The sequence below is a fragment of the Psittacula echo genome (assembly GCF_963264785.1).
Source record: "Psittacula echo genome assembly, chromosome: 2".
Classification (NCBI taxonomy): domain Eukaryota; kingdom Metazoa; phylum Chordata; class Aves; order Psittaciformes; family Psittacidae; genus Psittacula; species Psittacula echo.
In genome coordinates this window covers 38,917,791-38,945,582 of record NC_137737.1, presented here as the reverse complement: position 1 = coordinate 38,945,582, position 27,792 = coordinate 38,917,791, and the positions used below count along the sequence as shown (strand labels likewise).

The 27,792-nt window shown below is 37.3% G+C and overlaps 1 protein-coding gene across 3 annotated transcripts in view; it reads right to left on the bottom strand.

The window, feature by feature from the left end:
- Positions 1 to 1,491: 1,491 nt before the first annotated feature.
- The window catches only part of LOC308218076 (macrophage mannose receptor 1-like), a 57,013-nt gene continuing 30,712 nt past the window's right edge, over positions 1,492 to 27,792 (bottom strand). For 2 of the 3 annotated variants that reach the window (XM_080611680.1, XM_080611681.1), the window contains 19 exons: positions 27,061 to 27,260; positions 26,404 to 26,528; positions 25,161 to 25,248; positions 24,161 to 24,305; positions 22,560 to 22,601; positions 22,277 to 22,440; positions 20,427 to 20,494; positions 19,141 to 19,241; positions 18,508 to 18,650; positions 17,698 to 17,812; positions 15,641 to 15,810; positions 13,854 to 13,956; positions 12,759 to 12,988; positions 11,513 to 11,678; positions 10,415 to 10,567; positions 6,596 to 6,712; positions 4,545 to 4,712; positions 2,353 to 2,406; positions 1,492 to 2,019 (listed from right to left, as the gene is read on the bottom strand). In XM_080611680.1, the coding sequence (XP_080467806.1) occupies positions 1,769 to 2,019; positions 2,353 to 2,406; positions 4,545 to 4,712; positions 6,596 to 6,712; positions 10,415 to 10,567; positions 11,513 to 11,678; positions 12,759 to 12,988; positions 13,854 to 13,956; positions 15,641 to 15,810; positions 17,698 to 17,812; positions 18,508 to 18,650; positions 19,141 to 19,241; positions 20,427 to 20,494; positions 22,277 to 22,440; positions 22,560 to 22,601; positions 24,161 to 24,305; positions 25,161 to 25,248; positions 26,404 to 26,528; positions 27,061 to 27,260 (2,603 nt within the window). In that variant the 3' untranslated portion in view covers positions 1,492 to 1,768. Of the gene's footprint in view, positions 2,020 to 2,352; positions 2,407 to 4,544; positions 4,713 to 6,595; positions 6,713 to 10,170; positions 10,319 to 10,414; positions 10,568 to 11,512; positions 11,679 to 12,758; positions 12,989 to 13,853; positions 13,957 to 15,640; positions 15,811 to 17,697; positions 17,813 to 18,507; positions 18,651 to 19,140; positions 19,242 to 20,426; positions 20,495 to 22,276; positions 22,441 to 22,559; positions 22,602 to 24,160; positions 24,306 to 25,160; positions 25,249 to 26,403; positions 26,529 to 27,060; positions 27,261 to 27,792 lie in introns of those variants that run through there. The other variant, XM_080611682.1, reaches the window with a different exon arrangement.

Genomic DNA, 27,792 nt, shown 5'->3' with positions numbered 1-27,792 from the left:
GCTGGATGCTCTGTGACACTGTTTAGCTATACAGATGTATCAGGCAGTATCTGAGGCTGATACTGCCTCAAGATTGTGCAGGGCCTAACAACAGGACTGAACTTCCTTCAGATAGAGACTGCATCCCTTTGTTGTTTGCACAATGAGGCTGGGATTCCAGCCAGGGCCTTCTGACCTTCCACCATCCCTTTCACATACCTTGCTAGGCAGCACCACTTCTCCATATAACTGAAACAACATCATCCTTACATTAACCAGCCAGTTTGCTGGTTTCTGGCACATAAGCCACATCAGGTGGCATGAAGAACCATTAGAGCTAGAGTACTCTAGAGCTAGAACCATAGAGAACTAGAGCTAGAGAGACATGCTCAAACAACTGTGCATTAAAAATGGAAACTGTGGGAGGGACAGAGGCAAGGAAGTAACTGGGTGAAAGGGAGCAGAGCCAGGGGAAAGGAGTTCCAGCACAAATTGCCCCATCTTACCCACACGTATATCTAATTTGAGATTTTTACTGAATCACTGAGCTGACATTTTTGTCTTGGTTTTAAACAGACAATCCTGGAACTGGTTCAGGAAAAGATGGTCAATATAAAATGAAAAAAAATAGTTTAAAAAGTCAAAGCTAATTACTGTTTATTTCACAGAACAAAATCTGAAACCATTAAAACAAACCTTGTAAACCTTTGTATGCAAGTGAGGAGTCATGCATGATTTGCATCTTGTAAGATTTACAAAGATGAATATTAACTCCACCTTGGGGAGTCCAAGATTTCCATAACTGCTAACTGTTCCAGCCATTTTAGAAAGGAAATAAAATCAGTAGTAACTAATACACTCGTAGAGATAAATGATGCTTGACTTCAGCACACACCCCACAAACTTATGCTGTGCATTGAGAGGCTGCAGGAGAACAGTACTAATGTGTGATAACCCTAACAGCTGTCCAGCACTCCTGTAAAAGTTCCAAACACATAGAAGTAACGTTCCTCCTCTCCTCAGTAACTGTCCTGTAAAGAAAGAAGTTTTGTCATCACCTTCATTACCTCCCCCAGACCAACAGACTTGCGGGCAGCCAGGACACTGGCAGTAAATGCCAACCACACTTTCCACTCCAGCAGCCTGTCAGATTTTACCTGATTAAATTCTGGAATAAAGAAATTACAAGAACTACCTACTTGGTTTTCTGTGATGTCTGTAATTGTGGGAACTGAAATTATATCAGAAAAGGATTTTTTCTCTATGTGGTTCAAAGAGGATGTGCCGAAACACAAACTGTCATCCAGTAACTACCCCTGTAGTTGAGTCCCTAGGAATGCTTGAGATAGGGTAGAATTAGAGATGTTTGTTGAATAGCATGGAGAATCTGTGTATTAGCATGGTTGGAAATAAATCTGCTGCAGAAACTTCAAATCTTGAAAGCCTTCTCAAGTGGATCTGTCTACAGTTTACTTCCTTTATTGCATCCATTTCTATTGTTCCATTTAATAACTAGTCAATATTATCTCTTTCCTTAAGACCCACACTCACTAGTGTGGGCCACCAAATCAAGATATCTGAAATCTTACACATTATACAATGGTTACAAAATAAAGTAACTGCTGTAAATAACATTACGCACACACTGCAACTGGCTACTATGCTATTTGCATATGAGACAATGGCTTTGGCTTAAATCTAGTTGCATAATTTTATTAAAACAAGGCACATTTTATTTTATTACATTACATTTTACATTACATATTACATTGCATTTCATTTCATTACATTAAAGTGTCGCATGTTCATTCCGTTCTATATTGGTCACAAGATCCTTTGTGTCACTAGTTCCAGGAACAGCATCACTATTAAAATACAAATTGTTCTCAAAGCTGTCATGTGTTGACAAGCGATTCTTCCTTCTTTTGTAGAAGAGATAACCTGCAAGGCTACTTCCAACTAGGATGAGGATGACAACAATAACTACAATTCCTGTTTTACCATGGTTCAAAGCAGGAGTTTTCTTGTCCTTCGTCATTGCTGAAAACAAATACAAAGAAATAAAGAGGACACCACATACTCTTTATCTGATTACTGGAAACAATTTCTTTAGAAAGAATGATCCTTTAAGCAAAAGCATTCCATTTGTTTCAAAATAATGAGAGGCAAAATAATTGATTTTTAATGTTACCACTGCATACATCACAAATTATTATTTTTAATCTGTGTTTGGGCACTGAATGAAGAATATTTTATCCTATGCTCTTAGGAAATAGATATATCAGAAAATGTCAGAGACATAATACATAATATGATTTGTTCTGTTTATGATCTTACATGAGATTTTTGCTACTTGAAAGAAAATATTCTTACCCTTTGTAGGCATTTCAGCTGGTGGTACTTCAGCTGCTGGTGGCATTTCAATTGCTGGCATTTTGGAACATCGGAAAAGAATTATGTTATTATGTTATTCTGGTTTTTATTTCTACATTTGGAAAATACTGAAAATCATATTCAGATAAATATATAATACACACCCTTACATACTGAAAACACCTAGTTTTAGTCCAAGCAGAGCTATATCTGGCCTATCAAAAGGCACAGCACCATAGTCTACTGTATTATGGTCTCCTATGTAGTTATTTATATACACTAGCAGAAAAGAAGAATCATCAAATTGTTCCATGGAGATGGACATCACTATAAAACCATAAGAAAATCTACACAGCATCTCCAGGACAAAGATGATCAAACATACTCCTCAGTATAATTACAAATGCAGTACTTGTTGTCTTACAAAAATGTAGCAAGTAAAATAAATCTGGTTTGCTAAGAGACTTTCATGGCATACCTACACAGGCAATTCAAATCACTCACAGACTCCAAAGTGTCTTACACATATCACATCCAAACTAAAATGTTTGTAGCTCACTTAAAATTTAATATCTGGACCATGAAATCTGGCTTGCTGGAAGAATCTGAGATCCCTCTCCAGGCTCTGGGCAGCTATTGCTGACAGTGGCATCAAACTGATGAACTGGGATGGATTGAGGTTCCTCTCCCCCTAGAATATACCTAGTTACTATCTCTAGCACAGACAACTAGCACCTATTGAACTACTGAACAGTTCTTCGGAGTACCTCCTTACTTACAGAATAAAGTTAGATTATTTATGAAAGAGACCAGCTCCAGAATTTCAGATTACTGTCTTAAAAATTACCTCCATAAATAGAACACAAAATTGCATCTATTCTATTGGAAGGCTTCAATCACAGTTTTGCATTTACAGCCTCTTCAGAAAACAAGAAATATAAGCCATGGCAAGTGCAACTAAGTAAAATCATGTTTTTAACACTTAATTTATTAGTCTATAGCCGTTTAGTTTGGTGGGTTGGTTTGCTTTTTTTTTTTCAATTCTGCAAATGGAGCATTATCACAGCTTTACAAAACTGTGTCAAGCCAAGCTGTGTTTCTGCAACAGTATAGGACTCAACTGTCCCCTGTTCTTGAGTAAGCAACTGTCTAGTCCTTGCATTGACACTGGTATTTGGCTGACTCCATGGCATTCCAGCTCAGGAGGCTAGACTGGCTGAAGCTAATCCTGAAAAATAAATTAACTGAATGAGAGTTTTCTGGATAGAGTATTAAAATAAAGTGCCTTCTTGTTTGTCAATCACAATGTAAAAACACAGACAACTAGACTCTGAATCATACAGATGGCTGTATCTGACAGTTCTGCAGTATTTCCCGTAGAAGATATAGTCATCATTACAAGCATCTGAGTAAGTAAGAATAATTTTGCATGAGAACAAATTTATAGAAAGAAAAGCAGAATTTCATTTCTCCTACGTAGAGGAAGTGGGCATATTTCAGCTACTACAGGCATTTCACTCTTCTCAGTAAATATTAGTAAGAGGTTTTGATACTGCAATACATGCTGGAAGAAATGATCAGGAACTCATATGCACTAGATGTCCTTACTGTCAAATTTGCACACTCTATTATTTCAGGACACTTTCAGTTTAGCATATGTTCTGCTTTTCATTCATTTATCTTCTCAAAAAAAGAGAACACGGAGACAAAAGGTTCAAAACTGTTCATTAACTTACAATTCAAAAATACTCAATTCACAGTAACTACTTCATACTTTGAAAACGCAGGCACATGAGACTGCCAGAGAGAAGTAATCAAGGGGCTGAGCCGACGGTATATCCCACAGAATGTATTTTCAAATACATGAGACAAATTTGTGTGCAAGGCACAGTACTAACATTGTGATTACTCAACAATTATCAATATAGAACAGGCAAACTTAGTAAGTGTATACAGTAGGTACAGTTAAGATAGGAACACAATTTTTTAAGCCAATTCTGAAGGGAGTTAAGCACTGGTCAGAACTTGTACTTTCAAAGAGTTATTCTTTTTGTTGGCATGCATCCCTCAGCATTTATAAAATCTCAAAACACCCAGCTAAAATGCACTGAGTGCATCAGCCATCTACCAATGCTAGCACACAAGGAGCGTACTGCATGCATGAAACAAATTCATAAATGTTCAGCACTTACTTTTTGGCTTTTTACAAACATAGCCTCTGTAGGAAGAACAATAGAAATTATTCCAGTACCCAGAGTTTGCGTACATTTCAACACAGTGCTCGTTTTGTTGAGGGGAAGGCTCTCCTGCATTCCAGTTGACAAAATTCACTGCAGTGTTGTCTAGCCACAGCCATTCCCCTAATTGGAAAAACATTGAATACATAAAACCAAGATAGTATTTATTTCCATCTTCACACCTGCTCCACATTTATTGCCTTCCTGAGAAATCTACATGTGGCCTCTCTTGGAGACAGGTCACTAGACTATTAAAATTTCTGGTCTGACAATGCATGTTGCCCTTACGTTTTTATCCAAATGATATAACAACAGTTTCTGGAAAATGGCACGCCAATCTGGATTATGATGTTACAAAGGCAAGACAGTTTAAAGAAGTATCTCCAACAATATATTGCAATGGTGCAGTGTTAATTACTTACTCAGTTTATAAAAATTACTCATGTTAAAACATAATTTATCTTTACAAGAAAGCCCTTTATTTCAGTAATTTGCAGGGAGGTTTAGTACTACACTTTTCAAAGCCTGCACTGAAGTCTTTCTAAATACAATTTTATTCCATTTGGTTTTTAGTTTCTGCTCCTTTCCACTGACTTTACTCACACAATTTTCCTTTTGAAAGATTCGCTTAGAAATCTTGTGATCACTGTTGTTCAGCGGTGCAGGGACTTTCTGTCTCTTCCTTCCTGTTCCTTTTTTTCTTTCTTTCTTTTAATAGTGCTATTTATTTAGAACAAATTTACCCCTTGTGACTTTTAAATTGTACTCGAACAAGCAAATTCTTAGACTCAGCATGAAAGCTGTGTTTTATTTTCTTATGAGATTCTTCACATTTTGGTTTTTTTAAAAAAAACAGGACATGGTGTCTGGATATAATAATTTTTCCAAAGATATGAAATTTAGTTATGCAGTTATGCTGAAATCACTATAATCATTATCTAATAATATAATGGCATCTACTTGCTGAAGCAACTCTTTTGTTTATGATCAGTCTAAGAACTGTATTGTTCTGCATCCGCTCTTGTATGACTTTAAAACACATTTTATGTGTCCATTAACCACATGAGTAAACCTTAGCTTTTCCTTATGGGTTATGCTTCTAAATCATTGCTCTCTTCAAATTCTTCCTCCTCTGCTTAAAAATCCCCTTTCCTGGTTAAGATTCAAGTAATGTATTTGAATACTTGTCTTCTCCCCAACTAGTTTGTCATTGAAGTGGCTGTAAAAAAAACCCTCCAAAACTCAAGAAAACTGCACCCCAAGTCACCTGAACAATTCTGCAGTCTTGCCTTTGACATTGGAGCTTTTAGTCTGAACAGCACAAGACCGGAGCAACTTTTAGGTCTATCATAAGTACAGATTTTTACTGAATACTAACATTACTGAAAAAAGCAATAATCAGCAAATTTAAGATTTAATTAAAGCAGCTTATTGCCTGTTCTCTCTTACCTTACCTTTGTTACAGTGAAGCAGAAAATAGAAAAACTTGTGATAAACAATTCCAAAGACACAAACAATTCCACCTTAAATGTGAAGCTCTGAGGGTCTGCTGTAACTAAAGATGGGTCACTGGTCATTCCAGGATGGTCATTCCAAAGACTAGAGGTGATATCAGATACGTTGCTCTCTAGCTCAAAAACTAGAGTATCTCAATGACAAGTACATCAAGCCAGGGCCCCTTCCACACCTGAGAAGAGCCAGACTTCATCTCAACTCCAAACACAGTCCTGCCTGTACTGTTATATGCACATTTGCACTTTACTTTGTTGTGAATAAGACTTTTCTTGCTTTAAGATGAAAGTTCCATACCTGGTCTTTCTGTTATATATTACTGTTTATTGCTTGATTACTATTCATCAGCTTCCCCTCTGATGATAATATAGTATCTTTCCTGATTTCACTTTTTATGAGTTACAAAAGTATAACGTGAAGCTTTCAACTCCCAGGTCAAACAGCTTGTAACTATTATCTATCAAGCAAAATGATGTCAAATGTAAACAAATTACCATCCACATTTCTGTACATTCCTGTCCAAAAAGTTGATGTTTTCCCTTCAAGTGGTTCCGTGGTGTATGTCAGAAAGTTGGCTTCAGCTGAGTCTTCAACTGATACCAAAGAGGCACCTGGAAGACACAGAGAAAAAGAATAATCTCTTAGAGACATAAGTCTTCTAGCACAAAGCATTCTCATTGTCCTGTCAAATGCCTGTCTTCTTTTGCCATTGATTATCTGTGCCAAATTCCAAACTGAATTTGAAGTTCAAAACAAAAACTAACTTTGGATAATATCTTATGAAGGACTTTAGCACTGCAGCTGATGTATTTCTTATCATTTCCATGGCAATGCACTAACAGTTTGTTTGTTTCCTCATCCACTGGGAAATAGCAGCATAACTAAACAATGATACTAGGCAAAATACAACAGGCCAATATTGCAATCAGCATAAATTTCTACTGATGTGTTACTATTAAAACCAAACAAAACCCAAAAAAACCCAAGCAAAAACCCCCACACTAAAAAAAATCTAAAGTTTTTAGTAAAATGTATGTATAACTTCAGTCTGTGCACAATATGACATTGCACATTAATGATTAAATATTTTCTGAGCCTTTGTATAGCTCATGTATAGCACAGACTTTGCCAAATTTATAACGCACTGTCATTAGTTTAACTCTTTAAACAGCTTGTTTATTTTCCTATATTTTCTTTGTAGCCACAAGAGAAACAAAGATCATCTTGGTCATCTGTTGCCCAGTTAGCATAGTACCCTGTTATTCATCCACACACAACACCAGGCATTCTGCCGTGATTCATTCTGTATGATGCTCTAGCAAAATCAAGAAGTCACAGCATGGAGCCAGGAGACAGAATGAGCTGCATGGCTTTGTATGAAGTGGCATTAAACACCAGAGGAAGTACATCTTCAGTTGTCTTTCATGTGGGGCTAGCATCCAGCCAATAGCTGTGTTTGGTACTTGACTGTTTTGATTTGGCTATTGAATTTTTGAAGTTATTGTTTCTCAGGTAAGGAAGACACACTTACAGAGAATGCAAATATAAAAGTCATTTGAATCACTGCTGAGCTACTGATAAATTCTACGACAGTTCAGAATTCTGCTATGGATAAGATATAATTGAAAAATGTCCAACTGCAAACAAAACCCAGAGTGCAAGCAGGGACAGCAGAATATAAGAGAACCTGGAACCTTCCTCTTTTTTCAGTGTAGTCTTTATGTTTTTCTAGTTGTTCCGCTTTTGTTGAATAGTATCAGATGGGTTACTGTTATGCTGTGTGACAAAAAGCTTCACTGCACATCCATGAGGGAGCACAGAGAGACAATGGCAAATAGGGGACCTTTTCCCTGGTTACTCACACGCCCATCACAGGAACCATCAGCCTATCAAAGGCCACTCTTCACAAGCCCAGAGGAGCAAAGAGGCACAATGGCAGGGGAAGAACACAGATTATGGACTCAGAACATCCTGCTCAGGCCCCTCCCAGGGCTGTTGCAGGACATGCTCAGACACAGTGGCCAGGCATGAAACCCATCAGGACAGCACAATGTCAGAGCTCCTTTCAGATTGAGGGGTGTTACTGCCTAGTGTTATGGGACACATGATGGGATGCAGAAAAGCATTTCAAGATTGCACAGACTTAGGATGAGATGTTGTCCTGGTTTAGCAGTAGCAGTCATTTTTTCTCCTTCTTAGTAGCTGGTGTAGCACTGTGTTTTTGACTTTCGGCCTAGGAACAGAGCTGATAACACTGATGTTTGGTCTGACCAAGGACTTTGTGAGTCTCATGCTCTGCCAGGGAGGAGGGGAAGCAGAGAGGAAGCAGAGACAGGACACCTGACCCAAACTAGCCAAAGAGGTATTCCATACCACAGCATGTCATGCCCAGGATGTAGAACTGAGAGTTCCCGGAAGGGCTAGATCACTGCTGGGTGAGGGCGAGGTATTGGTCAGTGAGGTGTTGTATTCTCTTCCCATGTTATTTCCTTTATCATTATTATTATTGGTGGCAGCAGTAGTGATTTGTGTTATACCTTAGTTATTAAACTGTTCTTATCTCAACCCGTGGGAGTTGCATTCTTTTGATCCTCCTCCCTGTTCCTCCAGGAGCGGGGGAAGAAAGGGGGGGGAGGGGGGGAGAAAGTAGACCGCGTGGTTCTAATTTACAGCCTGGGCTTAAACCACGACAGATGTTTAGGGGAGGAAGCAAAGGCAGGGAGAGGCATGGACCCAGATCATTTGGGAGGAACAAGGATGGGAAAATAGAGGGATAAGAGGATAAAAAGACTGATAATGTGCAAACAGTTTTCTTGTCAGTACAGTTGTCTGGCCACACCTGCACATGATCTGGGCAGACAGTCCTATCTTCTGATTAAACCCTGTTTCTAACTACTATTACAGGTGAAAACTGTTCACTCCGTGTGCATGTGTGTGCATGGGGTCTAAGTACCAGCAGCTGGAGTGGGACCATGGGTAAGAGACCCTTGTGTCCATGGTGCCACAACTGGAGCAAGTGCACGTACACAAGTTAGTGTGTGATCACTAGGGAGTATCAGGTCAGCCTAGTCAGCCAGGTGTGTGATGTGTTTCACCAAGGGTGAAACCACATACTAAGCTGGCTGTCAGAGGTACCAGGGGAGTCTCATACAGCTGCTGGAGGGACCTTAAGGGCTGCTTGTCTCTAAGGATGAGACCCACTAGTGTGTGTGCATCTCTGAGGGTGAGACCAAGGAGGGGATGGCTACTGGAAGACCCGGGGAATTTCAGCTAGCTCTGTATGTCTGTGTATCCCTGTGTGTCTCTACAGGTGAGACCATGGCAGACTAACTACTGGAGGGACCAGCGTGCATGTGTGTGGTGGGGATGGGTGTGCATCAGCAACAGGAGACAGGCTGGTGACCATGCGAGCTCATATTTCCAGCTCGCAGCAACTGAGGACACTGAGATCAATAGGCCAGCTACAAGGCAAACTAAGTGTCTGAGTCCAGCTGCTGGAGGGATCCACACTGTATTTGTGTACCTATTTCCACTAACAGACTTTCATCCTGATCAACCAGAGAGGGGAGCATAGTAAAGGTGTTAGTGCAGGTTGTGTTCATGTGAGTGCTCTGTGTTTCTGTCTGTGCTGACCTGTGTGGACTGCCATGAATATATGTATAGATGCATTGTACATGTGTGTGCCTACAGGGAACACATTCTCAACCTTGTCACTGGCAGCATGAACAAGATCTCTGCATACTCTGATGGCAGGTTAGATATCTAAGTCGCACTGCTACCAGTGCTATAGACACTACTGACATATTAAGTCTAGTATAACAAATCTTACACTACTTTCCCAGAGAAGGAAGCTGCAAGAAGAAAACAGCACAGCAACCTTAGTTTTTTAATATATTCTGCCTAGAGAGCTGTAACTTTCATTCCAGTAGTATAAAACTACAATAAAGAAGGGGCAAATTAGATCAGGAATAAATGTATAAAATGACATTAAAATAAGATTTAGTGCCTGCTGTGGATGAGGCTGATTACCTCCTGTCCTGTCAAAGGACAAAGTTTCCACTTTTGTGACCTCCGCTCCAGGCCACAGAGCTCCTCTAATGCCTGGTCCCACACACATGAAAGACAGTGTGTGTCAATAGGTAGACAGCTCCTTTTCATATCCTCACAGATTAAGGCAATAACTGGACGCAGTTATCCTATCCAACACTTGGACCACCCTTGAAATCACAAAAATACATGGCATAAGTTCAGCCTTTCGTAGAGAGGAAAAACAATTCAGAAAGTTGTGTTCTCTGGTTAAGGGGAATATTTACCAAGTCGAAGGCATTCTAAAGAAGCCTGGGCCCAATTTCTTGTAGATGAAGATTCAATGTAGTAGCAATGACCTCGGAAAGGAATCCAAGACTTATGTCCTTCTGATTCAGGGCACTTTCCTGGAAGCTGAGGGGAATCAGTGGGAGCTTGAACTGTTTAAAAAATGTATTTTTAAAAAAGAAGAAAGCACAAAATTTAAAGAAACAGCTTCTTATGCATTCTTCTATCATTAACAGATTATTCTAACTGAATGTGTGAAAACTCACTCAGGTCTTTAAAAAAAAAAAAAAAAAGTAATCTTGGCAGTCCATACTGCTTAATACAAGACAATAACGTGAAAATCCTGAATCTATGAATAAAAAGTACTGCAACTGTAGTCTTAAGAAATCTAATCTAGCTAAGAATTCCAGCATACTTTGATCTTTTAACAGATGCTTAAACTCAGCTCAACTCTTTACTCACAAATATATTTTCATGCCTGACTGCTATGCTGAATTAGGGCCATATGGGCTGTGACCTAATATCATGGAATGCAGAAAGCATTATCAGATGATATTAACAGAAGTTGCAGGTCAAAAACATAAGAGAAGGTATCCTGAAGGAGTATCCTTAAAGATTTCTATACCACCTGAAGTTTGTCCTCAGCTATAAAAGGAAAATCTGAAAAGCTGTTATAGGTAAATACTCCTTGTGTCAATTTATGGCTTGGTCATTCAGCTCTTCTCCCTTCAACCCTGTACCTGTGTGACTACTACCTAGCATTCATTGCTTTTTGATTTCTAAAGGTTTTGGTCTTGCATGCTTGCTCAATATCAAAATAAATAGCAGAGTAATGTGAGACTAAGCTTTGCAAAATACATCAGAGATTATTAATGTGAAGTCATGGCCATTCACAGTCATCTTAGCTCTTTCTTAGTATGTGTTTGCTCTCATTTTAAAACACCCCATTCGACCCAAATAAATTTTAATTATTCTATTTATTTAGCTCTTGAACTAAAACCCAGCATCTAAGTTTATATCAGAAGATATATAACACAGCACAATGAACTCTATTGAGATAATCACTGCAATTACAATGGTCAAATTCAAGTTCTTACCATCAGCTTTTTTGCAGACAGAGAAGTAACTTTCATTGCATGATCCTGTCTTCCAGGCTCCAGCAATGTCTAGATAGACACAGCCTATCTTCTGTTTTGGCTCTCCTTCAGCCCATTTAGTATACTTCATTCTCCAGTTATCAATCCATTCATAACGCCCATTGGTCTGAGAATAAAACAAACCAGTAGAAATTATTAAATGTAAGCATTAACCATTCCTTCAGTGGTCAAATGTCTGTCTAAGCAGCACCTTGTGCTAGAAGGTTCTTTTAAGAAATCAGAAACAAATACAAATGGTGAAACTTTTTAATTCTTGTTGTGACAAGCAACAATTTATCCAAAAATACAGCAGTGCAAAAAATACTTTTCAGCAAAAGGAAATGCAGAGTAAGTGACATCAAATTAATTCTGAATGTAACAGAATGTTAATTTTGGACTAATAAAAATTTCATTTAAAATAATTTGTAGGAGCAAAAGTCTGATTACTTCTTGTACTATCTATTTCCCCAAAAATTTCAAGTAATGTATATCATTTTAACTTGCAGCATATTCAAAAGCTTAATCATTTCCCATCAAAAATGGTGAACTCAGTGAATCGTACTGTTGATTAGATTAGGGGAATCTTTTGGGGTTTAGGAAGTGGTGTGTTACATTCACTCATTTGTACTTCTGTCATATGGTCAGCCAAATGAAGTGAATGTGAGACAGGTGTCTGTGCCAAGGAGAAAGGGTAGCGTATTTTACCATCCAGAAAGTATCAAAATATCAAAGAATTGTGAAAGGGGAGACAAATAAAATTAAATGAGGTAAACAAGTAAATTATTTGGATAACTATCCTCAAAAATGTTGAGAGAGTCGTAGCAACAGCACCTTATTCTGTTTCTGAAAATCATTTGTTATTTAGAATAAATAATTTCTACTGTACATCTTAAAATACGTGGATTTTATCTTAAATACACTATATATATAAAGAGCTAGTTCAAGATGCTAGCCTAAAATATCTTGTTTGGAAATGCACAGAGTGTAATATCCCAGCAAAATTGTAAAAATGTGTGTAATATATACAATTTAATCAGAGTAATTGAAGAGGTCAGATTCCTACCTGTAAATCTGACAGTACACTAAAATATTTATGACCAAGACATAAACTAATAAGCTAAAGTAATGAGATAATAATAAGACTTTTCAGCTCCTGATTTGTCAATGAGAGAAGTAGCATCATGTTCAATTATTTCGATATTCTTACCACATTACTGTTAAGACCAATCCACATAGGCACCCCATACTTTAACATCTTTAGCCACAGGAATGAATGACTGTAGGGGTCTAAGATGCTGGAAAGGTCAAACTGATCACGTCTGCAGGTTTTCCGTGCATCCTCCCAGTTCATTTTGGTATGGATGAACAAATAACTACTGTTATCATAACGCATAATGCTGGATGGGGATGAACTTGCAGAAGGCAGAAATTCAGCATCTGTAAAATATAGGATAAAAAAAAAGACTCATAATCCGTCCAAAAGCGGATTGTGATTTCACTGTGGTTGCAAATAAAGTTAAACAAAAAGCCTTTTTTCTTGATTCCATGTTCCCTAATCTCTAATCAGCGTGGGTTAGATACACTGTTATTTAAGCCAACATCACTAATAAAAGTCAATGGCAAATCTGTAGAAAGGCAAAGAGCATCTTAAAGCAACCTTTGACAACGAGTGAAGAAGTATTTTGTATAATCCTCCAGTAGTATTACTGAAATGAATTAGGATTAGATTAGCTCACAATTTCATTAATAAAATATCTTTTCATCAAAAGAAATGTTTTGCAGAGACTGTGTTGTTTTCCAAGTATTTTGGGTTGGTTTTTTTTGGTCAGAGAAAAGAAAAACTTCACAATAGATCAGTCCTTAAATCAGACAAATCCAGATTTTCATTGCTTTTTAATTTCCTTTTTGGAGATGAATTAGTTTAAGTTTGGTGTGGGTGAGTTGCAGTCACTCTCCAGACATTTCATGCTACATTTAACAAGCCAGTTCTTTCCAGAACATGTTTTGAAAGCCAATGTGTTCAGAGAGTAACAGACAAAATATCATGTCAAGGGTCATAGTAAAGACAAAGATGCAGATGCAAATTCCAGCTCAGGAAGGTAGGAACATGGCCATTACTGAGAAGGGTCAGCTAAGAGTAGTGACTCTAACCAGACCTCTGACACACATGACCTTTGTGTTCCTGCCTGAAAAACAATTTGTGGATGTATCTTTACTGGAAGCAAAATAATGCTGAAATCCATGCACCCAAGCCATTCCCTGAAAAAAAAGTAAGGTTTGATTGAACCAAAAAGACAAGTACCTGCATTAATTTGGCATATATATCCTCTGTTGTTATCACAACTTTCATCAGCCCATTTCCCTGCTTCCTTAACAGGATTGTTTCTCATGACAACACAATCAGCCTCGAGGCAAAAAGACATAAGATCAGTTACAAAGATCTACAAGAAGCAAAGAAAAAACTTTTGCACCCCTTCAGACACAAGTATGTTGTAGTTTTACTCTCATACTCTTGTAACATTTCAGAGCATATGTTTTATGATGTGGAGGTTCTGTACCTCTTGCACAGACTACTTAATGTTGTTCTTTTGTGCAACATTAGGTGGATAAGCAGACCAGAACAATTCTGGTATTCTTATAACTCCAGGCATACAGCATGGAGGCAATTTAAAGGTAAGTGATGTCAACTACTGTAGAAAAGACCAGTTAACTTTGCCCCAGGAAAAAAACCTGGACCTTCAATGAGCAATGCAACATTTCTGACATATCAGTCTCTCCAAATTTATTGTTGCAAGTTGTCATAGTGCACATAGTAAAATTAGAACTGGTCCTGCCCAGAGGCAGCCATTGATTTGTCAGTAGCACTCACACTTCAATTTCTCTGACATGGACATGATAGCTAGAACCTATGTCGGCACATATTAAACAAATGATGAATACAAAAAAGCTGCATGGGAACAAATGGGTTTGCGCAATGAAGCATCCATATTTATTTTATTCTATTCTATATACTTATTTTGGGGGAGATGCAGAGAGAAACACTTCATTTGTGAGTGAAGTATATTAAGATTTAAATCTTTCAATCTGAACAGTTGCATGGTATTTTGTATTAACTTATATGATCACTTATTTTTTCCTAAGATCGAATAAACTTAAAATTAAATCTCAAATTTATAAAATAAGGACTTTATAAATTTTCACAGACAACTCCATAGAAATCCTACTACTTTTCATAAAAAGATAAAAATATATATTCCTCTCAGAAGCAACATTTTAAAGATGATTTCTCTTTTAAACTCTGAATTCTCCCAGGTTTTCTCCTTCCATAAGAGATAAGCTCAGAGGTGCTACTTTCAAAAACAGGAAAAAGGACATTATACAGGAAAATAAGATTTATATACTAAAAATGGCATTCAAGAGAAATAGAACTAGTCCTACAATGTGCTGTAGTTCCATACCACAGAACAATGTAACACGTAAGATCAGAGCTCTGCAGAACTCTATGACCTATCAGATCAGTTTGTACGACAGAGAAATAGGGGAAGTGATTTTCCTTTTTTTTTTTTCCTGTAAAAACTGAATGGCTCGCTTTTCATGTCCCTTCCGCAGCTGTGACTGGCAGAATTTCCTTCAGCGTAAGACACAGAGGGGAATGTTTTAAAGTGTACATTGCAAACTACATACAACTGAGAAACCTGTTAAGTTCAGGCACAGCCGTGGTCAGAGAACTAGGAGGATGTGCTCATTCAATGTGCTTTTGGGGCAAATGCAATGAGGTAAGAATCCTACTGTCCTCTTTGCTACAGCCTCTGAGAGAATGCACGGTGAACACAGAAGCAGCGTAGCTTTTACAGGCACAGAGAACTGAAATCTGAAACCAGTCTTTCTATGAGCACTTCACAGATCCTGTCACCAGCTAATACAGCAACTGCCCAAGGGCTCAAAACCATTCACTCTTTTTGGATTTATATACGACATGCGTAAAATATGAAAGTAAGAAGTGAAGCACTAACATGTCTCAAATCCCAGCATATGTGTAAATGCAATCTAAGATCAAATTTCAGTGAAAAACTTGTGACTTCTATTTACCTGGCCATCATACGAGTATAAATCCATATGTCCTGATGGGAAGCTTTTGGCCCAGTTTGTAAAGTAAACTCCTGTTCCATCTGTCCAGAGGAACCTCATTTCATGATTTATATCATTTAATCCAATCCATGTATCAGTAACAAAATCTTTCATATGGAAGGTGAGGAAAGCTAGAGTAAAAAAAAAGAGGCAAAGAAAAAGAGAAATACTTTTAGTGAAGGACAACTGAAATGTCTGACCTCACCAAGCCTGGTGATATTAAATATTTTTTTCTGAAATACAGAACACTTCATTGTTGAGAACACAAGCAGGTAAAGTGAAAAGGGGGTATCTTTTGAGTATAATGAACTGGGAAGCAGATATATCACTGTGGCTTTGGGCAAAATACTTCAGCTAAGTACCTAATCTGGTACTGGGATGAGTCCCAAAAGCATGATAGAAACGCTATTTATAATGTCTCAGGACATTTTTGAATCTTAGCCTCACAAAATCATTGACTTAGAAATACACAGCCATGTAGATCACATACATTTTTGATAATCTCACCAGAGTGGTTATCCCACAATGGCATCAGACATCACCAGGCACCTACCACTTGTGCCTGTGCACAAACAGGGCTGCTACAGAACTGCAAGAGTGTTTCCTCTGTCCCTGTATCACCTGCCAATAGCCTGCACTGTCTTAGCAAGGAGCAGAAGGCACAAGCAGATTGCTTAAAATGAGTCTCAACAGAACTGGTCAGCACAAGCAAATCAATTACCACAGCTTTGCATGGTTCAGGAAGGTGCTTATGTTCCTTAGCTAGCATGGCTATCACACAGATAGAGCAGGCTAGGTCAGCTGGCATTCATCAACCCACTAATCCACAATACATCAAACACTATGATAAAATGAACACACCATGGCTTTTGCCAGCTGCTACAATCATTGTTATGAGCTTATTTTTCTCTACAAAAAGATTATTTTCTGGATGCTTTATCAATCATTCACCTTCTTTAGTCTTTTAAAATGAATGCAACTTACACTTCAGGAAACCTGTGGATGTCTTTGCCAAATTTTAGCATTGATGTTCTGCCAGAGACTGAAGCAGGAACTCAAGCCTTTATACCTACATTGCCAGCAGTAACAATAGTTTTGTGCTAGTAGCTTTATTGCTCATTTCTCTTATAGCTGGAATTCAAGCCCTGTGCATGAACCAACCACCTGAAATCTGTACTGCAGAAATTATGCTGGATGAGAATTTAACTACATTTGAAAAGTGAAAGTTTGATTCTTCATTTCTTCACAAGTGGAAAACATAAGTTCATGTCAGCAGTCTAAATTTAAACTACTTAATTGCTCAGACTACAATACAGACGTGTTTTACAATGGCTGATTTTTCAGTATGCTCTTTTGAGTTCACAAACAGTATGCGTTGTGCAACACTAGTTTCTCAACACTGTAGTATATAACAATATTTCTAAAATGAGGGTGTTATCAACATCCATCAAAATCTTCCCCAATTTTTAATTTGAATTTGTGCCATGTTTATTCATGCATGAGGTAATTTCCCTCTGCTCATCGCACATAGCCAGGAACGCAGCTCTTAGGTTCACTAGAATAAGTGCATCCAATGAAAAGAATGGTACATCTAAGCAGTGAGTTGTGGGTAGACGTATGCGCAGTCAAATCTCTGCCCTAAGCTGCCCAAAGACAGCCAGTTCTGACCCTAGTGTTCTGCTTGAGTTAACAGAAAAGCTATGCAGCAAGTTAATGCCACCTAGTGAAACTGCATCATTTGGAATGAAACTTGCTGGGTCTGCCTGGTATCGTATGTAAGCAGAAAAAGCACTACTTTAGCTGCCAGGACAATATACATGTATATGTATATCTAAGACAACATTAAAATTTGATAGATTCAGGTGAAAACTTCATTGTAAATTTCTAAAAATTTGACATTTTGGAAGGAAAATCAGAGGCACAATCATTATTCAAACCCTGTCCATATTCACACAAATACAACAGCCATCCTGTAAAAATGAAATGTCATCCCATCTAGTTGCTACAAAATTACATACCTTGCACTTGTTCATTAGCGATAGTGGCCAGGTTTCCTCCTAAATTCATGCAAGCTGTTCGTGCGGCATGCCAAGTGACACGTTCATCTTCCGTAGATCCAAATATTTTATAACACTAAAACATGAACAAATTCTCTATGTATTATCTTTCCTCCAATATCCCTCACAGATTGAAAAGCACTGCTTTCAGCAAAGCAGGATGGAGAAAAGGCAGTAAAATAATATATTTATCTGAAAAAAACACATTCAGCTTAAAATGAGATTTTTGTACTGGTCCTTGTTTTGTATAAAATTAAATGTCTCAAGAAAGTGTTTTGCTTAACAAGACATACTACATTTGATCTGAAATCCCTAGAAAATAAGCAAAACCTGACCTTTTATAGACAGCCAGCTAACAGTAGTAAGTTATGCATGACTGATAGTCTGCCTGTTTATTTGACTCTATGAAGCATATCATATTAGTAAAGTTAAGGAAGACAAAATATAATCAGTATGGAGAAAGAATTATGATTGGTTAAAAAACATGAAGATCAAAGCATCAGTACTTCAGGAACTCTGTCTGAACGCTTTAAAAAATGCATATCAAAACTTTTGAAGAGGTAACTAGAGTATGACTTGTCTGCTGAAACTGAATATGCTCAATTAGAAGCATCAAAAAAGCACCTTTCCTGCAAAACAGCGGATGGGCAAGCAAACCAGCTCCCCACAAAAAAAATCATATTTTATTCTAATAAGAAAAAATATTATTAAATAATTGCCTTGTTTTGGGTTTTTCCAAGCACCCAACATGCACTGTATTTGGTATGGTACCTTGTTATGAAAAGAAAGCCAAGCTGGATGACATCCTCTTGGAGCTGAAAATGTTGTTGGAGGAACAGTTGAATTAATGGAGCTGTTGTGCCTTTCACATATGTAGGGATTTGGATAACCACAGTTTATATCATTCCAAAATCCTGAATGTAAGATAAATGGGGAACTGTATGACACCACATCCAGAACTGGTTAAACAGGAATCAGTTTCACTCATTCTTACACAAAGTGCCAAATCCTCAGTCTTTCAGTTTATTATTATTCTATCTCAGCATTTAGGTTAGATATATCACTTTATACACACCGTAATTACAAAATGTTAAAAGCACCATAGAACCAGGGACTAGAAATACCACTGTTATAGTGGAACATTAGGCCAATTTTAAGAAAAAAATATAAAGCAGTTACATAGCAACACAAGCACAAACCTCCATCAGAGTTTCCCCATGCTAGGCTTAAGGTAAACATAGGAGCACAAAAATATTATGTCCTGAAAATAATATTGTGGTCTACTGTAACATTTTACAAAAGAGCAAAAAGAAGGGGAAAAAGAGGCGCCTCTCATAAGAAAGAAAAATGTTCTGACACAAACACACAAATAATGAAATTCAGGAACAAACATACAAAACTCACCTAAGTTCTTATACATAACTACACAGTTTTCATCATTATTTGCAAAGTTAGGTTCATGTGGTGCCCATGCCAAATAATTCAGTGGAGTGCCATCCATCCAGCTTAAGAAAAACAATCCAAAAAACACTTCTTTAACATACAAATAGAATGGCTTCCATGTTACACAAAGTAATTTTGCAATACATCTAATATAGCAGTTCATAGTTTAAGGTGTACAAGGTTTTTTGGTCAGTTTGCCTCTTTCTTAATTGCACTAAACTTACTCTCTGCACAAAGATATAGGTGTGTGTATGCTGAAGTTGTATTTACTCTGCATTTAAGCAGTACGCTGACACTTTTGCAACTGATAGGACAATGCTCAAAATAACCAATGTGAAAGCCAGACATTTCAGCCTGAGAGAGCCCCAAATGCTCACCATTTCCCCCAAGTCATACATTACTTGTGCCTAGTGCAGAGAGAAGCAGTTTTATGCATAACACTGGTAAAACGCATCATCTTTTTCCATCTTTTTCCTCTTTCCATCATGCAAAGGAAAATAGCATGTCAAAGCACCTACAAGGAAATTCCTGTGACAATGTGCCTTTCCATACAAACCTTGAAAAAGTTGCACATCCACACAGATTAAAGCAAAAGAATAAAATCATAACCAGGTAACCAAATACTTATTAGGAGACATATTCCTATTGGGCTGCAAGTGACAGAGAAGCCCAGGCTCACCCTCCAAGCACATACAGAAGGTACTTCACTTAAAAGCATATTCATCTTAGGGTCCTTACAAAACCAGTGGAATAGCAGAGACATCTCATTTTCAGAAGGCGATATGGCCCACCTAACATCCTAATTATACTCTGGAGGTTCCTCATTATCACTGTGGACTATAAGGAGAACCAAAAACTACTAGGCATCTATCCAGACACTTCAAGACCCAGACTGAACTGAATCCAGGCCTAAATTAACATCACATGTAAAAATCAAAATTGTACTGGATGCTAACATCCAAAAAGGCTTGAAGAAAACCAGTGCACCTGAAGTTATGATGGCAACAGCTATCTTTATTCTACAAAAAGAAAATAAGTTGCATTTTTTCCTTTTTTACAGTCTCTTCCCAACAGTTAAGGATGAGGAATAAGAACACTTTTACCTACAATTTTGAGTTGGGGCATCTCTTTAATATAAATCATAGAATAAAGGAAGCTAGAATTCATTAATAAATATTCAAAATACATGTTCAGCAGTGTAATTTTTTTTTTGCACAATGCAAGTTTAACGGTTCTAGTTGGCCTACCTCATCCGTTGGTCAACACTGAGCTGCAAACCAATGAAATATGCATCCTCTTTGCCATTTTTCAAGATCTAGAATGTGAAGATTAAAACTGTATAAATGTCCTCTTTTTATCATAGAAATAAGATCACAGAATCATAGAATGGTTTTATTTGGAAAGGACCTTAAGATCATCTAGTTCCAACCCCCCTGCCATGGGCAGGGACACCTCCCACTAGACCACGTCACCCAAGACTCTGACGAACCTGGCCCTGAACACTGCCAGGGATGGAGCATTTACCACTTCTTTGGGCAACCTGTTCCAGTGCCTCACCACCCTCACAGTAAAAAACTTCTCCCTTATACCTAACCTGAACTTCCCCTGTTTAAACCCATTACTCCTTGTCCTATCGCTACAGTCCCTAACGAAGAGTCCTTCTCTGGCAACCTTGTAGACCCCCATCAGATACTGGAAGGCTGCTATGAGGTCTTCACACAGCTTCTCTTCTCCAGGCTGAACAGTCCCAGTTTTCTCAGCCTGTCATTGTATGGGAGGTGCTCAAGCCACCTTATCATCCTCATGGCCCTCCCCTGAACTTAATCCAGCAGTTCCATGTCCTTCTTATGCTCAGGACACCAGAACTGTACACAGTACTCCAAGTGGGGTCTCATATTATAATAATTATTAAATATGATGTTAATATTAAATATTATTATCTTAGTATTATGTTAAATCATAATGTTAATATAATGATCATATAACTGTTATGTTAATATTAAATATTATGTTAAGAAATATTAACTATTATGTCAATAATGAATAATATATGTCTAACAGAGGATATGAACCTATATTCTCTAACTACAACATTTAAGTTAAAGCAGCTCACAGCTGACAGTCCCCAGTCAAACTTCACTGCTGGCCAAAAGGCGTGGTCACTATACCAACATTTCTCAGTCTTACTTGAAAGTCACTGAAATCAGCACCTCTTGCAGAGTCTCTACAGTGGATATCATTGACAAGTTTCTTACAAGTGACAAGCATTCCTACAATTTGGAGAAAAACTGATACAGGCCCTTGTGTCATCTCACTGCCATTATCCAGCCAGCTCAGGAAAAGTTCTATGTAGTTCAAAGGCACCTTTTAAGCACATTCCTGATAAAAAGAAGTTGGCTTCTAGACAATATAAACAGGCAACCAACCCCAGCCACCTAGGAAATATTATTTAAAAGCTCTTATGGCATAATCCATGCCTCAGGTTGTTCTTCCTGCATAATTATATTCTCCCCACCAGAAGAACGAGGCAAAACAGCATACATAAGAACCAAAAAGAGGCTGCTAGGTAAACTACATCCCAAATACACTGATAAGATCAAAAACCAATATTCTGAGTATTACATATAAGCCACTATATGTTTTGATTCACTACTGAAGGTATCTTGAGTTCATCTGTTGATAAACTTTATTTTCAGTTAACTCATCCCACTTACAAAATCATAGCTCACAATTACAATACCTCTTGCTAAAATGAAGCCATGGATCAATTGAAAGTAAGCATTAAGATTTACCTTAGCATACTACGGATTGCAGATAAAGTGGTGTAACTGTCATACTGAATAGGAAAAGACAATAATGATGTTTAATGCTTACTGTGTTTATTTCTATACAAAATACCAAACCAAACTTGTCCTCATCTCAGCTATGAAACAATCTGAAAAAAGACTTGAGTTTGTTCTTCATTTCAATCTGGCTTAATGCTACTGCAATTTCACTATCATACATCTTGTAGGGAAAACACCAGTGTGAAAAGGATTTGTGCCCATGCCCACTTGTTTTGGATGATTTATTCCATAGTATTAATGATTTTTCTTACATATCGCCAGAGGAACTTTCTTTCACTTTCACTCTCAATGACAGCAAGGTCTCCGAAATTCCTTTTGCAGAACTCCCGACCTTTTTCCATGGGAACACTCTCCGTGCTGAAATAATACTGTTTGTCTTCATTTATAATCCATCCATCCTCTGTAGTCTTGTATTCTGTAAAATACATTGTAATCCAAATATATTGTTCCTGAGATACTGACACTCTTAGTAAAATTATAAAAGCTGCTTTTAAACATACACACACATAAATAGTAATAGCAGTTAACACTTACTGGGTGCAGGAGATTCTGTTGGTTCAGGCTTTACACTTGCTCCTGGAAGAACAAGATATTTATTACAACTGTAAACTTTCTGCTGTAAGAGAAAATATTTACTGTGATTGATAGGCATGTTTTTCCATTGACGTTAAATGTTATGGTTAGCAATGGATTTAACATCAAAAAGTAGAAGAAACTAACTAGCCTAAATGTCCTATGTTTGGTACACTATTCAATTTTAAATATATGCTTTTGTTCCCTGTATAATTATGTTCCCTGTATAATTATGTTCCCTGTTCCTTATGTGTAATGTATTATAAAATACCTTGAAATTTACCTGAATTAAATAATTAATTTTGGTATTCACTGGATGCAGAAAATCTTATATCCCAAAGCACTAACTCTATTAAGACAGTCCTGTATCTCCCTCTCCTTCCTTTCCCCAGGTCATTTCTACATGAATTCTGGCTTAAACCAGAGGCAGCAGGAATGCAGGCTTCTTCCATGGTGCCACAGCTACCGCAGAGTGAAGTTCTTTTTATCTTTCTTTGGTTGAGAAGAACTTCTATCTGGATCTTAAACATTTTTCTAGGTAATATCTCACTGGAAAAGATCCCAAGAAATTAACTGGTCATTTCTGAAAAGAAGACTTCAGGCTAAAGGATTCCCCTGTTTGTTTTTGCTATGGCACCATGAAGATGGCATCCTGGATGCCATCATTAGCATCTCAGGAAAATAATTTCTAGTACAGAAGATCTCTCTTTATAGGTTTGCCTATTTATTTTGTGCTAAAATATGATCTCACAGCTACTGGCAGTTAATGAGAAATTTTCTGCCTAAGAAATTCTCTTACCAGTGTAAAGCAGACGTGGTACTTCATTGTCATTTACCTAATGCACCATCTTTATTTTGCTCCCCTCCCAATGTAAGAATGTGGCAAAATGCTTAAATGAGCACTTTATAAATTACTCAAACTTAGGTAGACACACTGCTTGTGGAACCCAAGATTTCCCTAAATTATAAATTTTATGTTAATGGCTTCAGAAAAGAAAAGCATCCAAATTCAGATCTCAAGGGAATTTAGCAAGAAAACAACATGTGAATATAAACCCGATCAAAGCAAAGTATCTCAAAACCAGGCTCCATCTTGCAACTACAGATACTATTAGCTGACAACAGCTGAAAGCACCTGAACCAAGCAAAGGAGGGAGTTTCCACACATAAAAATTCAGGTATGTGAACTGATTTGCAAACTATTCTCTAATAATTTGAAACTCAATGCAGAAAAGAAAAAAAAAAAAATCCATAATAGGATTTGCTGGAAAATGAAATGTCAAAAGTGAAAGTGAATATTCAAAGTAGTATTTCCTATCTTTCAAATACCACATTTCCTCTTCTGAAATCATAGAGAAAGATCAGTGAGAAGTCCCAGCAGGGCATCAAAGGCTGTGTATCTTTAAATGCACTGAAGACATAGAAATCTTTATTCCATTTTCATATTTCACATTCTACAGCAAAACATTCTGATAAACAGGCTTTCAGATGTTTTATTTCTTAAAGTTAAGGAAAAAATTGCTGAGAAACTTTTCTTATCATACTAACACATATATCCATACCTTTTCTTATCTGGCAAATCCATCCATATAGATAATCACAGTGCCTGTCATTCCATAGCATGCTGGAATCACCACTGATCTCTGCACAAAGTTCAATTCCTTGATAATTATTGGGTTCTCCGAAGCCCCAATTTTCATACCTCACCTATGACAGAAAAGGTTTTGTGAAGATTCTGTTATATAGAAAGAAAATAATGGACAGAGGGAGGATACAGCATCAAACCACAGACCTTCAGGTTCTTCCTACTGTCAGTTTAAAAACTTAGATAAGAGGAAACCAGAATCTTCCCATGCAAATGCTGACATTTCAAACTTTTTGTCAGATTACAACTGGACTGCAGTTTAACAATGATGGGGTATTCCACATGTTGATATTAAATTAAATAAATATCCTATATGAATCAGAGTAGGACATTATTAAGACACAACATAAATGTTAGCATTTTTCTCAGAAAAATATTACTGCTATTCTAATTTTTCTGTAAAAATTCCAATTTCAGTTTCCTGTACGATAAACTTCCATCGATATATTTTGACCAGCCTTTCATGAAATACACTCACATATCCAAAACCTCCTTTGCTTCTACAGTTTTGTATCTTAGTCTAAAGTATAGTCAAGTCACACTGGCATAAAACAACTGCCTTCAGCTCTATGGAATGTAGGCCATTTCAGATAAAGATCTAATTAGCAAAGAAGAGAAATACTAAAGATAGTCTACTTCAGTCCAAAAAAATCCTTCTATTTACAAGAACATCCTTTTGGTCTACATGGATTTAATTTTCTTGTCAATTCAATGCACATTTTCTTATAAAAAATTACTATGTTTTAGCAAGAAAAGAAATCAAGCCAAGAAATTGTTGCTCATAAACTTTTCTAAAGAGAGCATGATGCAGTGGAGGTTATGATTAAGCATAAAATTACACAGGAACACATATACCACACACATTTGAGAACCACAGGGAATTCAAAATAACAGCTATGGAAAATTAAATCACTCACTGGAGATCCATCACTCCAAACAAAGCCATCATCAGGATTCAAGTAATGTAAACCCATCCAGAAATGCTGGTGGTAATAGCCATTGTTCCTAAAAATAACCCCAAAAAAGTAATGCTAAATGTGCCATTTGTTAGAAGTTTAAACATAAACCCCAAATTAATAAAGGCATTACAATATTTTTAATAATCTATCATTCACAACAGTAACTGTAATAATCCCTAAAGCTGTTAGAAACAATAAGAACCAGGCTAGAAATTAATTTAAATGTAACCACGTCTAGCTGTTATCAGTATATGTTAATTCAAACAGATTGAAATACTGACCAAGAAAATGTCCTGATCTAATCCAACTCCTGAAAATAATGTGGCCTAATATTACTGTATAATGGTTCACTAGCTACTGTGCCTCCATTTATCAACTCTTCATTTTCTCTGTAAAGGCACTTACAGTTTCCAAACACATTTACTTGCTGCAGTTAAATCACATTAAAAAAATAGCACCTAAAACTAATTCTTGGTTGCAAGCAGATACATTTTACTGATTTATCTGAAATTATTGAGTCACTTTGTGATAACGCAGCATCTGAGACTTATTCCTTACTATATGTATGGAGCTTATATGGGATTTTAGTATGGTTGTAGCATTTTGCAAGGCTGCCATATTTCAGTCTTGCTTCCTAGTTAGACAGAGATGTAGAGGTTCATTGAGCCCAGTCTATTCAGATCATATACCAAGTGTTACCTTTTTAAAATATTTGATCTCATTCAGAAATCTCATACCTGCTTTTTACAGTTCAAGGACTTACTAACCTTATTTATATTCCCTGTGTAGGAAAAAGTGAATCTGAAGTTGCTTTTTTAGCTTTCTGAGGAGTTCATAAAAATGACAGACAACCAACGTATTGACCAGAATTATATCACACCTGTTTGTACACTTGCTATTGGAAAACTGGTACCTGTGGTAACTTTATAGTATGCCCAAATCCACAGTAAGTGGACTACATCGGATGATAAATGTTGCCTCAACTAGGTATCTTGGCAGTCTCATTTTAGCATTAGCTTCTGGGATGATTATTGCTAGTCATACAACTCCTGCTATGTCACCAGCTCTGGTTTTTTTGCTATGTTTATACAGATGCTGATAATGTATCCAGAATGGCTTATACTAAAGAAAACACACCTAAACCTAAATATTTCAGAAAGATCAAAAGGCTAATTAAAGTGAATGGACTTCAGGTACTCACGCAATAGAACGCCATATCACATACTGTTCTTCTTTACCATTAATGGAGGCCAGATCTCCTCCTACAGCTCGACAAAACTCTTGAGATTCAAGCCATGTTTTCTTTTGCTCTGGTCTTGAAAAAGACTAAAGAGAGCATTTTGGAATCAGACAAAACAGACCATACAGATCACAAGATCAAGAAACATCAGCTACCCAAAAGCAATTTATTTACAGTTAACTTGTTCTGTGGGGATTAGAGAAACTGAATATAGGGTTTATAAGCATTCACCTCTGTGAAACACGCATTTAGTATGAGTATCTTTAAGCCAAGTTAGCAAACTGACACAAGTTAGTATTGCTGACACAAGTATCTGCTGCAAGACAACCGCTAAGAGAAAGGCACTTTGACTCTTAAAAGAATGGGAAATTCAATCTTTAAAAAATGGGAAATTCAGTCTTCAAAGGATGTGAAGTTAATACCAGAAGATCAAACCCAAAGATCAGATTTTAACTTAATAAACAGAACCATGCAAATTTCATTAGAAGGGAAAAAGACTTTTACATATAATCTGTAAATAAGCTTAGGAAGCAATCAGATATATATATATCAATTTTTATTGCATGTATGTGCAGCAAATAGAAACTACCTTAGTGCAGAAATAAGCAATATACTTACTTTGAAACAGAAGCTAATACGACTGTTTGAGTCCCAACCTTCTGGACACCTGGGAACAGGAGTTGTTGTAGGAACAGGTGGAAGTGTCACTCCCTCTGCCCATACTTTGCACAGGAACTTTGCCTTTTCTTCACATTTTATTACATCCCATAGTCCACCTGCAACCCCAGTCCTCATGGCAACACAACCTGTCTTTCTGCCTGGTTGTAAACAGGAGTGCAAAAAAGCAACATATTTTAGGAAGACATAAGAATTTAGAAAACTTCATATTCTATCCTGACAGAAATTAAGTCTTCTTAGAGTCAAAAATGTTGCTAATGTTAGAGCATGCCCAGAAGAGGGCCATAAAAATCATCAGAGGGCTATAAGACCTCTCCTGTAAAGAAAGGCTGAGCGCGCATGGAGTTGTTTGTCCTGGGGAAGAGAAAGCTCTGGGAAGACATACCATGGCTATTCAATATATAATGGGGGCTTATGAGGAAGACAGAGAAAGACTTTTTGGCAGGACCTGTAGTGACAGAACAAAGGGCAATGGTTTTAAAATAAAAGACTGCAGGTTTCAATTGGACATAAAGAAGAAATTTTTTTTACTATGAGTGTGGTGAGACACTGGAACAGGTTGCTCAGAGAAGCTTTGGATGGCCCATCATCAGAAATGTTCAAGGTCAGGTTGGACAGGACTTTGAGCCATCTGATCTAGTTCAAGATGTCCCTGCCCATGGTGGTGGGGGA